We start from the raw sequence: 14,242 nt of genomic DNA, 5'->3' as shown, positions 1-14,242 counted from the left end.
TTTGAGCTCAGAGCCCCCCGCCCAGTGTTTTGCTTTGCAGTAGGCACAGCAATGATTGCAGTAGAGTAAATCCTATGTAAGGGTAACTCCTCATTAAGGCACAAATTGGTACATTTTCCTTAAAGTTGCTTACCCTGCTTCTTATTGAATAAGGTATGGCCAAATGGAATGAAAGAGTGTGCAAATTGCCTGTATCAGACCAGTGATTGAAGTGGTGGGGGATACTTTCACAATAGTTATATGTGTTATGATGCTTGTAGACCAATAACCCTGGAGTGTAACAAATTCATCCTCTTCAAATTAGATTCCTCCAAATATTTTTTATTTTTTTTTAATTAAGGAACAATCTGGTTGTGGTGATTTAGCACTTTGTCTGCACTCTTCCATCTCTGGATAGTTATCTTTTAAATTAAGAGGACTGCATGCATTTCCTGGCTCACTGCTTCATCAAGTATCTTTTCAATAGATAGCCGACTGCCCCATACAAGAGAAAACAATACTTTCATTAGCTTTAACATCTTTTAGTCAGCTTTATTCCTTCTCAAAATATAGCTATGATGTTGCTCCCAAGTTGTATTCCAATATTTCAGAAGTGGCTTAGAAAACCACCCTCTTAATCAAATCCCTAGCAGGGCAGAAAGGTCCAACGGACCAGAGTAGGAAAACACCTTATGAGAGTTCAAGAGCTTCCTATGATGAATTGGGATTAAATTAAATAAAACCAGAAAACTTAAGATGAATATCAGACAAACTTCCTGTCACTAAAGGGAAATGAAGTCAGACTAGAGGATCAAATTAGTCTTTGCTATCTGTAATTGCTGTCATTATATTCCTTTTCTTAAGATTAGCTGGAGAGAAGTGAATAATTATAGAATAGTATAGTTGGACTCCATCACAGACAAATGCTGGCATAGTACTTAAGAAATGAATATGAGAGTTTAGGCTCTCTTGAGCATGGGCTCATTAACAATAGATTATGTCAAAGAAATCTAACTTCTTCAAAGGAGCAAAAAAAATAATGAAAGCATGGCAGTGGATGTGAGTTACCTGGATTTCAGTAAGGCTTTTAGTAAGTTGTCCCACAGGCAATTGGTGAACAAAATGATAAATCTAGATATCAGCACTGATGAGAAAATATGTGCAAGTTGGCAGGAACAGTGAGGAGAGTTATCATTAATGGCACAAAATCCTCCTGGAGTGAAATGACAATTGGGTTCCCACAGGGTTTTATGCTGAGAACAATCCTTTTTAACATATTAATTATTGAGTTGGAAAATGGAACTACTGTATTTGCTTGGTATCCGTACTTGCAGATGGTACTGAAGCAGGAGATAGTTGACACAGTGGTGAATATAGTGAAATTGTAGGAGCTTTTGGACTTGTTGGAAAAATTGTCAGATGACTAAAATATTCTTTTAAATCTAGGAGATGTGTTGCTTCTGGGGTGAGAAGAACAAAAAAGTGAAATACCAATTAAGTGGCTTAAATATTAATGAGACCGGCAAAAAGGCATGTAGAGGTGATATGAGCAGAGTCAGTATCCTAATAGAGGGGGTAGGTTGCTTTAAACAAAGAATACATCTTAAATCTAAAGCAATGGGATTTATTTATTTATTTTGATCTTCTTATTATTTTTTTGTATTTCTGCATAGCACTTCTGCATATTTCTGGAACATTGTACGAAATTTAGATAACTTAATTTAAAAGATCTCTAGTAATTAGAGAGACCACAAAGGAGGGCAGTGTGATTGGTTGACCTAAAGATATGGAAGTAGTCTTTTTTGATGAAAGAGATGCAGGGAGACTAAGGCATGATTTCATTAAAGTCTTCAAGTACAGGAATTTAGGAGTAGGCACAGTGATACTCATAAGGAAGTGACCTCATGTTTTCACAAATAAAAATTTGACCAAGAAAGGTTTAGGCTACATTTGATTTAGGCTACATATCATATGGAGCTGGTCCTCAAGGAATCAATTCTGAAGCACTTAGAGGAGAGAAAAGTGATCAGTAACAGTCAGCATGGATTCACCAAGGGCAAGTCATGCCTGACTAACTTTATTGCCTTCTATGATGAGATAACTGGCTCTGTGGACGAGGGGAAAGTAATAGATGTGTTATTCCTTAACTTTAGGAAAGCTTTTGATGTGGTCTCCCACAGTAGTCATGCCAGCAAGTTAAAGAAGTATGGGCTGGATGAATGGATTGTGAGGTGAATAGAAAGCTGGCTAGATCATCAGCTCAACAGGTAGTGATTAGTGGCTCCATGTCTAGTTGGCAAATGGTATCAAGCAGAGTGCCCCAAGGTGGTCCTAGGGCCGGTTTTGTTCAATATCTTCATTAATGATCTGGAGGATGGTGTGGACTTCACTCTCAGCAAGTTTGCAGATGATACTAAACTGGGAGGAGTGATAGATACGCTGGAGGGCAGGGATAAGATACAGAGGGACCTAGACAAATTAGAGGATTCGGCCAAAAGACATCTGATGAGGTTCAACAAGGACAAGTGCAGAGTCCTGCACTTAGGACGGAAGAATCCCATGCACTGCTACAGACTAGGAACCAAGTGGCTTGGCAGCAGTTCTGCAGAAAAGGACATAGAGATTACAGTGGACGCGAAGCTGGATATGAGTCAAGAGTGTGCCCTTGTTGCCAAGATGGCTAACAGCATTTTGGGCTGTATAAGTAGGAGAATTGCCAGCAGATCAAGGGAAGTGATCATTCCCCTCTATTCAACATTGGTGAGGCCTCATCTGGAGAATTGTGTCCAGTTTTGGGCCCCACACTACAAGAAGGATGTGGAAAAATTGGAAGGAGTCCAGCAGAGGCTAACAAAAATGATTAGGGGGATGGAGCACATGACTTGTGAGGAAAGGCTGAAGGAACTGGGATTATTTAGTCTGCAGAGGAGAAGAATGAGGGGGGATTTGATAGCTGCTTTCAACTACCTGAAAGGGGGTTCCAAAGAGTATGGATCTAGACTGTTTTCAGTGGTACCAGATGACAAAACAAGGAGTAATGGTCTCAAGTTTCAGTGGGGGAGGTTTAGGTTGGATATTAGGAAAACCTCTTTCACTAAGAGGGTGGTGAATCACTGGAATGGGTTCCCTAGGTAGGTGGTAGAATCTCCTTCCTTAGAGGTTTTTAAGGTCAGACAAAGCCCTAGCTGGGATGATTTAGTTTGGGGATTGGTCCTGCTTTGAGCTCCTGACATCTTGTCCAACCCTGAGATCCTATAATTCTATGATTTTAGAGGGCTTCTTGTAGGAGTTGTTAACATTTGGATCAGTCTACTGTATGATATTGGGAGCACAAATTATCAACCACTTTAAAGCAAAGATAATGACTACTTACTACACTAAGTACTTTATAAACGCCATAGCTAGATATTTTGAACAAAAAAAAAATCTACAGTAGTTAAACATGCTTACTGAGTAACAACATACATCTGGTGCAAGGTGTGAGAATGAAATAAATATTCCTTTTAGTTGTCTTAATCCACACATTTTGTCTATCTACTTTAAAAGAACAGGGAATATTGCATTGATATTACCAAAAATTGATGAAAAGTTTATGAAAACAGGTCCATACTGTGAAATATGTAGATAATGTAAACATTCAATATTCATGAAGGTGCTCATTAACAATAAATAGAAATTTAGGGCCAGATTGTCTCCTCTGCTTCTGTGAGGGGAGGCAATTTGTGCTAGGGTCAGACTGCATTGCATGGTATAAATTCACCCAACTCTGTCACTAGTCCATTTCCAATGTCATTTTTCACAAGGATCTGATCCAAAGCCTATTGACTTCAATGAGCTTTCAATTTGGCTCCAGTTTGGCTGCAGTAGAGAGGTTGTGAGCTCAGAGGTATTGGTCCATTAGAGCCATTAGAACAGGTTGAACAGTTTCCATCTGAGGTCATGAGAGCCTATGAGGCTAAGCTGCTGTATGTGAATGAATAGCGGATAGTGGTCCAGGATAAAATTGTCTAGTGTCTAAGTGACATAAGAGCCTTTCAATGGGACTTAGGTGCTTTTCAAAATGAGACTTAGGCCTAAGCCACTGTAGGTACTTTTGAGACACTTTTCTCCTCAACTGTCATAATTATTTTTTGAACAGAATTGTATTCTTATGTAACCCTTCTGCCCCTCTGAGTTGGCAGCAACAAGGGCCGGGTTCAGTATCCAGGGGTTCCGTTTCAGTAACACAATGCATAACCGGCTCGAGCCCCCACCCAGTGACCTGGGACACTCACATACCACACTCCCCTAGGCGCCTCTAGGAGGCAATACTTCCCCTCTCGCAAGCACGGACTCTGAGTGTAGCAAAATCTTTTTAATAAAGGAAGGAATCAATGCGGCATCCCACTGGAGAAACACCACAAACAGGGTTATAACACAAACCATAAACAAAAACCCACCTTCAAGTATGTTTGGCAATGTCCTTTTTCCCCTTAGGGTTTTAAGTCCAATCACTCCAAAGTCCAACAACCCAAAAGTCTCTGGTCAATGCCACCCCAGAGTTCGAGAGTTTATCTGTAGAGGTCCCTCCCCCCAGCCTGGGTAGAAAGGGGCACCTTACGTGGTCCGGGGCCAACTGCCCTGCCTCTCCGTGGGTACTGCTTCCGCCTTCTCCACGAACTGCTCCGCTTTACCAGCCGCTCCACGCTGCTCCTCCAGCTGTCCTCAGAAACTGCTCGGCTCCACCAGCTGCTCTGCTCCATGAGCTGCTCCAGTTCTCCCTGCAAACCGCTCGGCTCTGCTCACTCTGTGGGCCGCTCCACCCATCCCACAGCTACTCCACTCTGCCAGTTGCTCCACTCCACCAGCTGTCCCATGATCTGCTCCAGCCATCCCAACAAACTGCTCCACTCCGCCAGCTGCTCTGTTCCGCAGTATAGCTTCAGGCTCCCCCACTAGTTAGCACAGTATTCAGTGCTCTCAGCTCAGTAATTTCAGCTCTTTAGTGATTTCAGCTCTTAGTGATCGCAGCTCTTAGTAGGGGATCCCCAGTGCTAGTGCACCACCATTAGCCCAAAGTGAGTTCAGCTCAGTCACCTGTATCTAGATTCTTAAGGGAATAAAAAAATCAACTCTGACATTCCACAGTGGAGAGAGGAGGGGGTGGAACTGATGCTTCTGGCTCCACAAGGAGCCTGCACCACCAGGCAAAGATACCTGTCCCCAGCCTCTCTCAATTCACTGGGTTTTGGAACCCATGTCCCTTGTCTAGCAAGTACCACCCAACTGAGATTGAGTCATTTCTGTCACAAAGCAGTCCCACAGCTCGGCAGTCTGGGATGGAGTAGGCATGCCTATGCAAATGCACTCTCTGAAATTTTTTCCACCAGATGTCAGGGTAGAGCTCATTCTGACTCTGCTTACACTTATGTGCATTGCAGAAAAAAAAAATAGACATGTTCTTATGTTCTTACATGTGACTATTTAAAAACTAGTTGGAAAAAATTAAACACTGACAACTTGGCCTTATTTTTTTTCCTTTTTTTGTCCAGCAATCAGTCTCTAATTGTTATTGACTTGAGCATCTGGCCATGCCACCCTTGTGTGTGTGTGTGTGTGTGTGTGTGTGTGGTATGCATGTAACCATGTTTGAGTTATTTTTCTTGTTTAAGTTTATGGAGAGAAAAGGCAGCGCACATAAGAAACAAAATAAACAGATATGTCAAAAATGTAGAGTTCAAATGAACAGAGACAAAGATCCCTCCAAACCCTCCTGTCCCATCTTTTAATTTTCTTTTTTAGGTAAGGTGGTTGGGGCCTCCCATGTCAACTGCTGTTATTTCAGCCAGATCTGCTGAAGGCTGTGCTCATCAGTAACTGATGACAGGTGCTCCTACCCACAGGATGTTTCTCCTCTCTGCCTTCTTCTGTCATCTACTTTTCCTTTTCAGTGTTTGTATCTTTCATTCTTTCTGTCTACCTATTTCCTTTCATATTTCCCTGGATTTTTTTTTTTTACCACTTCTTGCACAGTTACCTTTCAGATTCTTTTTACTTTGTGCCCTCCTCTTCTTTAAGTCTGATTCTTTTTGTTTGTCCATACCCATTGTGACACATAGCACAGTCTTCTGGATTGAGAAAAAGGCTATGAACCAGGATCTTTTGAGTTCCAGTCCTGGCTCTTGCACTGATGCATAGTGTGACTTTGGACAAGTCACTTACAATCTAATGAGATACAGAGAAGCTAAATTCCTTGGAGTAGGAAACATAGATTCTTAAAATATATATGCCTCCAAATAGGTTAGCTACAGTTCTTACAATATTTTTCTATTAACAAATACAAATCAGGTAAGCAGAGAACACTTTGTTTGTGACTTACAATCTGAGAGTAAAGGATACGGTAGTGGCAAAGGATCACACTTTATGTCAGAGAATCAGATTTAGAATACATTTACTACATGCCATACGCATTTTTCAAATAGCATGGCTTTTCTAAATATAAGATGTGGAGTTCTCAAATCCCTTATAAAAACTTATTTAAAGTGTTGTAGAAATTCATTTAAAACCATATGTCACAACATAATTAGGCACGAGCTGCTAGGTGAGAGATGGGAGGTTGTTGATAGTATGGAAGCAGAGGTAAAGTTGCTTAGTTTATCTGAACTGTGCACTTTCATGCCTCCCAATTATTGTTTTTTTAAACTGCAGTGTTCCATTAACAAATTTTCTAAATGCATTAGCTGTGTGTCTGCTCAACCTTAACTCTGAATGAACTGTTTGTTTGTTTTTGTCTGGGATATTACTTATTAATCTACTACACAGGACTGTTGAGAATTATTTAGTTCATATTTCCACTGGATTTTGAAAATGTAAGCTTTTATAAAAGGACTAAGGTATTATTTCACCCTTACTTATTGCAACTCTCTTGTTACTCTTATTTCTATTTTTCTTCTTTGTTCTTCCTATCTCTTTTTTTTTTCTTTAAACAAACAAGTATCCTTTGCCTAACATTATTGTAGTAAGGCCTGGTATGAGGCCTCTCATACAAGGCCTTATGTTTCAGGCATTCTTCTTACTACGATTGTCTTCTTCCAGTAGTAAATGTAGGTTAGGGATACAGTTTTGTGTTCTTCCACTACTGTCGCTTGGGTCATCCTTCCGTATTGCTCGTCTTTTGTGTGCTTTTTCCCTATACAGGTGCTCCCCGACTTACGCAAGCATTTTGTTCTGGAACACCTTGCGTAAGTCTGGATTTGCATGAGTCAGGTTTGCATAACCCAGGGAGCATCTGTACTATACAGATTTAATGGGGGAGACCAGTGTTTCTCAAATTGGAGGTCCTGACCCAAAAGGGAGTTGCAGGGGTTCACAAGGTTATTTCAGATCTGGGTGACCAGAGAGTGACAGCTGCTGGCCAGGCACCCAGCTCTGCAGTCAGCGCCATGCAAGCAGCAGTACAGAAGTACATACCATGCCACCCTTACTTCTGCGCTGCTGCCTTCAGAGTTGGGCAGCCAGAGAGTGGCGGTTGCTGACTGAGGGCCCAGTTCTGCAGGCAGTAGCGCAGAAGTTAAGGTGCCTTCAGGGCTAGGCTCCTGGCCAGCAGCAGCGCAGAAAGTAAGGGTAGCAGTCATGCAACCCCACCTTTACAATAACCTTGCGACTCTCTCCCAACAACTCCTTTTTGGGTCAGGACCCTACAATTACAACACTGAAATTTCCAGTTTAAATAGCTGAAATCATGAAATTTAGGATTTTTTAAAATCTTATGACTGTGCATTTGACCAAAATGGACCGTGAATTTGGTAGGTCCCAAATTATGTGTAGAGATATGTTTATGAAAGACTGTGATTTGGAGACACTCCCTCATAAGGGACAGTGTTGTGAATGTGGGAATTTGGAGATGTGCCCTGGAGACAGGGCTTGGGAACATAGCATGGCTGTGTGCAGCAGTTCAGCAGAGAGGCTCTCCAGTTTGTTTTATTAAAATTTTATTCCTTTACCATTCACTAATTTGTTATTTAATGAACCCAAAGATCGTTACACTATCGATGAAAGCAACACATTGTAATGTGGTAGACTCGAGTTTGATTTCTCCCTGTTTTCCATGAGTGGAAAAGACAAGTCTCGTATACAGTAAAATATGTCAATATTTGTTTTTAAAAGCACAGGGAAGTGTGGACTCATGCAAAGTTCCACTGACATTAGGATGCTGCCCAGACACAGGGGCCCACACTACCATGGAAACAGACACAGAGTGGTGCAGGAGCAGGAACAAGGGCAGTTGGTTGACACTACTGGCAATGGGAGTGTTCCTGACCAGATATTGATGCTGAGCAGACTGAAGAGACTGCTTCCCCTAAGAGCCTATATATCTACCCTGGAATCATGTGAGTGGGTCCTTGCTTGTGATTGGCTGGCACGGGGCCTATCACAAGATCTGCACGTAATTGCCTCTGATGGCTCATCTCACACTCTGGCTTTAAATCATGCGCTGTCAGAGGAACAATAGTGAATATGTTTTTCATTCAGGTTTTGTGCTGAGGAACTGTATGTCCTCTCCAATAAACACTTAGAAAGATGTTGGTCATAATTTAGTTCAGTTAAACTAACTTTTGGATAAAGAACAGTACATACCTGTAAAGGTATAAGTGTTGACACCCAAACTAACTTCAGCTTTCAAGAAACATTGGATTATTATCTATCTATTACCATTTTGAATATCTATATTGACAATGTAAAGTTTTGAAAAGCAAATACTCCTAGAGAAAAGCAAGAAAATTAAAGTAACTTGGAAAAGATTATAGGCAATGTTGAAGCTATGTTGGTCCTACGATATTAGAGAAAAAAGATGGGTGAGGTAATACCTTTTACTGTACCAATTTCTGTTGGTGAAAGAGAAACTTTTGAACTTACACAAAAGATATTACTTCACCCACCGTGTCTCTCTTGGAAAATATTGGCTTTCTTTCTGAGCTGGGAAATTAAGATGAAAAGAGAATTTTTCCTGACAACAACCTTTTCTCTCTCACGTTAAAAATATAGCTTATTTTATATTTAAACAAAAATATTAATTGTATTAAATCGTGTGGTGTTCCTCTATTGACAGGTAGCATAGGTTCTCCTTATACTTAATTGGTTGGCACAAATGTGGTGGTGTCATGCTGTCTGATGTGGCTCATGACCATGAGTACCTACCTCAGGGCAGATTGTCAAAAGCAGGGCAGACACCCAAACTGATGGTATGTTCTATAATTAGATTTCACCAAGATAGTGCCAAATTGAACTCCTAAAGTAATGCAATAGTCTTATAATGGAGCCACAGACAGTCCCCTTAGGCACTGGGAAAGCTAGTCTATGCAGTAAATGGTCACTTGCACCAAAACCCACAGAATATTCAGGTTGCACCCAGTGCCAACAGACCAGTTACTCACCCAGTATTTGCTTCCTAAATTTCACACCAAAGACAATGTTGGAAGTCAATTTTATAGCAAATTAACTAAAGATTTATTAACCAGGAAAAATAAATGAGCGTTATTGAGAGGTTAATACAAGTAAAATATATGTACAGGTGAGTCACAGTCTATAATTCCAAATGGTTGCAGAGATGAAGTAATCTGCCTGTTTCTCAAAAGCCTCTCAGGGCTACCCAGAATAATTCTGGGGATCTCTGTGTTCTTGTTTGGTTGTTCTGCCCCGTTAGAATCCAAACAGTCCAGAGATGAAGGATTTTCCCTTGTGTCCATAGTTATAGCTTCTTGTTGCAGAAAAACAAGTTGACAGAGTCACTACCCATGTGGGCTCTTTCTTTGATGATGCGGAGAGAGAGGAAAGCATTTAGAGTCTTTGATCGTCATACATGACCCCTTTTTCTGAAATATGCAGGGATTAGCACGTTCCTGCTATAGTCCTTCATTTGCATTACATACTGGGTTACTTAGTTACAGAGTGTTAGTGTCACAGGGCACTAGTTCAGGTGGTTCTGCAGTTATAAACACACTCCAGACTGTTTATCATTCACCAAGGTGTGCATTTATTTCCCTCTTACATCACCAGAACATGCAACATGGGCTTATAGCAAGGACAGACTTCCTTGTAGCCCTCACTCTTCAGCCCAGGCTCACTCTGTGAGCTTCCTTCTAAGTTCCTCTGAGCGCCTTCCTCAGTTGCCTTTGCTTCATGTTTCCTCTCCTTATATTCTCCCCAATTACCTTGTTAGCCCAGTGATTATCATCCAGGTGGTCACAATCCCCCACCAGAAGGTGTGTAATGGTTAAGGATACGATTCAGTCATGGAGATCACAGAAGTAATGGATTCTGTGACTTTACTGGAGCTCCATGACTTTGGCTTCATCTGTCAGAAGCTGGGGCTGGAGTCAGGGTTGTGAACCCCTCACCCTTGGTTTCAGCCAGGGCTGGGGCTGTGTATCCCTGCATCTCTGTGTCATGGCCAGTGCTGAAGACAGCTGTATGTCCCCTTGGTCCCCTGTGTCCAGAGCCTGGGCTGTGCACTCCCCTTTCCCCATTGCAGCTTTGGTCCGTGCCAGAGCCAGGTCTGTGCATCTCCGCTCCCACGGCTTCGGCTGTGACTGGAGCTGGAGTTGCTGCTGTGTGTCTCTGCCCCGTGGCTTCAGCCAGGATTGAAGCTGGGACTGTGCTTTCCTCCACCCAGCCCTACTCCTCCCCAGCATGGCAGTGGGGCTGGGGTTGTGTCACACCACGGGGCTTCAACTATCATTCCTTCTCTCCCCTCACCTCATCCTCTCTCCCCCCTTATTTTTAGTAAAAGCAAAGGTCATGACTCCCATGATTTTTTTTTTTGTATATTGCCCGCAACCTGTCCATGACTTTTACTAAAAATAACCATGACAAAATCTTGACCTTAGTAATTCCCCCAGGCTGCAGCACTTTCAGTTATCAGGGATATATAGAATGCAAGTGTTCACTGTTACATTATAACATGGGGCATAGCTGAGTGAGAAAAATACATGCATTATCCAACTGGTTTCCAGCTATGCATTTGTAAATGTTCAGTGAGGCCTAGAGCTTTGGCATAAACTGGCTCCTGGTCAGCCAGTGTCCCACTTGGCCTAAGTGCATTGGAATACTTCAGGGCTGTGAGGTTCTTGTGCTTAAATATAATATGTGAAGTAATGTTTTTGCTTGTTTGGGTAGAAGAGATAACAGAATTTGATCAACAGACTATTCTGTGTTTGAATGTTTTTTCGGCTTGGAAAGAATTCGCTACGAGTTGCAAGGAAAATCTTTAATCCTTACAGATTATGCTCAGGCGTGTAACCCCTGTTCACTCTTCTTTTCCATTTTAAATTTTTCAAGTAGCATTAATGAATGAAACAGAATGAATAATTATTTAACTTGACATTTTTGTTCGTTTTGCTTAACTGTGTTAACTTTGCAATCAGGGTGGATTGATTTAAAGCAAGGCAATTTAAGTCATGATTTAAATCACAAATTGGAAAGCCTGGATTTTAATAAATTTTTCCATTTGTACTTTAGTTATTGTCTAAATAACGGTGTTTTCTCATTGGTTGACATAACCATTAAAACACATTGATTCACAACTAAATGGAGTCTTTATACTAGATTTGGTACATCTTTTTGCTACCTAGAGCAGTACACCATAACCATCTACATTTATTTAGGCAATTATATTGCTTAATATTTTAGGATTTTTATTTATAGCTGATTTTAGTATATTAGAAAATAGTGAATTATATAGTGCTTATTTACTATATAATTAATTTTAGCTCATGATTTGTTTTACGTGGCATTAGGATAGTAATTACAATTTAATTAAACACACAAAACAGCTTATACAATTTATTTTTATTAAAACAACCTTAAATGTTTTGGATATATAAACTTCTCTTATCAAAACACGTTTCACATTTACAACTAAACGATTTATTAAAGGAACAGAAGGATTAACTGTAGACAGTGAATTAAACTGATTGTTTCAGTTCAACCTGGAGAAATTTTCAAATATGCGTGGATGAAAGTGACCGGAGCTTAAATTTCTACTCACCTATGTCTCTGGAAAATGAGAGAAGTCTCATAAGATATTTAAGCTGTCCTTTAAACTCTTAAAACTAGTAGATCTCATTTCTTCCCGTCTCATTTTTATTCATAGACTGGAAGTGAAAGACAAGTTTTCCTGCTTTTTCAACTCCCAATCGATTTCTCAGATTTAAATGAATTAATCCAAATGAAGACAATATTATTTCTGCGCCTGAAGAAGAGGCTACTGCTGTCAAAAGTTGGTTTAGTCCTTCAACAGACTTTTGGTCCAGGTGCTTAGCTAGTGATTTCCAGTGGTATATTCAGTGATGTGACTTTCTTTAAAATTTCTTCAGCAAACGTGTACAGCTTTAGTGGTTCACCTCAAGCCCTGAAACTTATTATGGCTAGCATGACCATGGTGATTATTAGATGCCCATGTCAATCAGCATCATGTTTGTCAGCAGTTAGGCATCTACTCTGATAGTTTTGGTGGAGCATATTGGCAATAATGAGAAACAGGAGGGCCTTTTTTGCATGTGCAAATTATAAGGAGCATGGATTAGTTAGGTTCTGCAGTATTATGCTCTGCTTTCGTATTGGCTTATAATATATTTTAGGTAGTGTGTGGACAAGATAAAAATCTTTGTCTCTTGTGAAATGCATTTGGTTTGCATTTAGATACCTGTGGTTCCGAGTGGTAAATGGGCATTGCAACTCTTCTGAATGACACAGGGCAAGTCCTTCCTATTTCATGTCCTTCCTATTACAAGTCCTTCCATCCGATGTTGTGTGGTGGTGGGCAATGTTTACAGTACTAAGTGCTATGGATTGCACACTTCAGGGTAGGTGCCTGAATGCCTCTGCTTTTGTAAATTATAATGTGCCTTTCATATTACTCAAATACATTTCTCTGTGGTTTAGTGTAGGCAGTAAGTAGTTTGGATTAAGAAAACCATTTTAAATGTCTGGGTTAATTAAATATAGAAGGCTTTATTCTGATTTCAGCTATACAAGACACTGTAAAACATTATTATTGCTACTTTTATTATTATTTATTATTGTTATATGGAAGTGCTCATGCTATGCTAGGCACTTTTCAGAAATTTAAAACGGGATGGATCTGAACCCAGTGAGCTCACTGTCCAAAGACTGGTAGGTAGACAGAGGTTAGAGGAAGAGGAACAACAAATGGTTAACTTTTATGCAAGTCAACATAGTAATGCTAACCCCAAACCTTCAAAAATTCTGAGTTAGCCTCTCCCCACCAAATCATGAGATTTTTTAAAAATAATAAATTTTGTTTCTTTTTATAAGTGTTCTGGGTTTTGAGCCTTTATGGTTCACATTTGCAAGCTGTTCTCTGCAGTGGTGGAGGTTGTAAAACTTCCTCTTTTTTTTTTTTTGTAAATAAATGCTGAGATGTTCACATAATTACATTTTTCCAAGAGCGGAGGCTTCCAGAAAAACATCAAATATTGCCGGACTAATGATAAAATTGCAAGAATTGGCAGCACTGCAACTAGCTCAAATGTAGGCAGCATGACAAAAGTGGGTGTTGAAGCAGTTCAGAGAGAATGTAACAGGAAAGGGACCTTGTGAATGAATTCAAACATAGTGTGAAATTTGCGGTGGGTCTTGTGTACATATGGGAGGTAGGTAAGTGATGCAGGAATATTTGTTGTACATCTTGTGTGCACAGAATATGTAAGTACTTCTCTTTATGTAATATCTAAAAATATACAGACTGAATAATTTACATAAGTTTATGTAATTTTGTCTCTTCTAGGGAGCATGACTTCTGCAACTTCACCTATCATTTTAAAATGGGACCCCAAAAGCTTAGAAATCAGGACTCTTACAGTAGAGAGGCTCTTGGAACCACTTGTTACACAGGTAAGTTGATTGTTTTGTACAGTGGTCTGTGGTGGGATGTTAGATGGGGTGGGATCTGAGTTACTACAGAGAATTCTTTCCTGGGTGCTGGCTGGTAAGTGTTGCCCACATGCTCAGGGTTTAACTGCTCACCATATTTGGGGTCGGGAAGGAATTTTCCTCCAGATTGGCAGAGGCCCTGGAGGTTTTTTGCCTTCCTCTGCAGCATGGGGCACGGGTCACTTGCTGGAGGATTCTCTGCAGCTTGAGGTCTTCAAATCACGATTTGAGGACTTCAATAACTCAGACGTAGGTTAGGGGTTTATTACAGGAGTGGGTGGGTGAGATTCTGTGGCCTGCATTGAGCAGGAGGTCAGACTAGATGATCGTA

The 14,242-nt window shown here is 40.6% G+C and overlaps 3 protein-coding genes across 5 annotated transcripts in view; 2 read left to right on the top strand and 1 right to left on the bottom strand.

The window, feature by feature from the left end:
- The window catches only part of CTNNA2 (catenin alpha 2), an 828,797-nt gene that overhangs the window by 94,094 nt on the left and 720,461 nt on the right, over positions 1-14,242 (top strand). For all 3 annotated transcript variants that reach the window (XM_050943344.1, XM_050943345.1, XM_050943346.1), the window contains one exon: positions 13,766-13,872. In XM_050943344.1, the coding sequence (XP_050799301.1) occupies positions 13,771-13,872 (102 nt within the window). In that variant the 5' untranslated portion in view covers positions 13,766-13,770. Of the gene's footprint in view, positions 1-13,765; positions 13,873-14,242 lie in introns of those variants that run through there.
- The window catches only part of LOC127046410 (uncharacterized), a 412,139-nt gene that overhangs the window by 257,407 nt on the left and 140,490 nt on the right, over positions 1-14,242 (top strand). The gene's annotated exons all lie outside the window — the stretch shown is intronic.
- Positions 1-14,242, bottom strand: part of LOC127046399 (uncharacterized) — a 303,607-nt gene that overhangs the window by 151,762 nt on the left and 137,603 nt on the right. The gene's annotated exons all lie outside the window — the stretch shown is intronic.

This window comes from Gopherus flavomarginatus, chromosome 3 (assembly GCF_025201925.1).
Source record: "Gopherus flavomarginatus isolate rGopFla2 chromosome 3, rGopFla2.mat.asm, whole genome shotgun sequence".
NCBI lineage: Eukaryota > Metazoa > Chordata > Testudines > Testudinidae > Gopherus > Gopherus flavomarginatus.
This window is presented reverse-complemented; position numbering and strand designations above follow the sequence as displayed.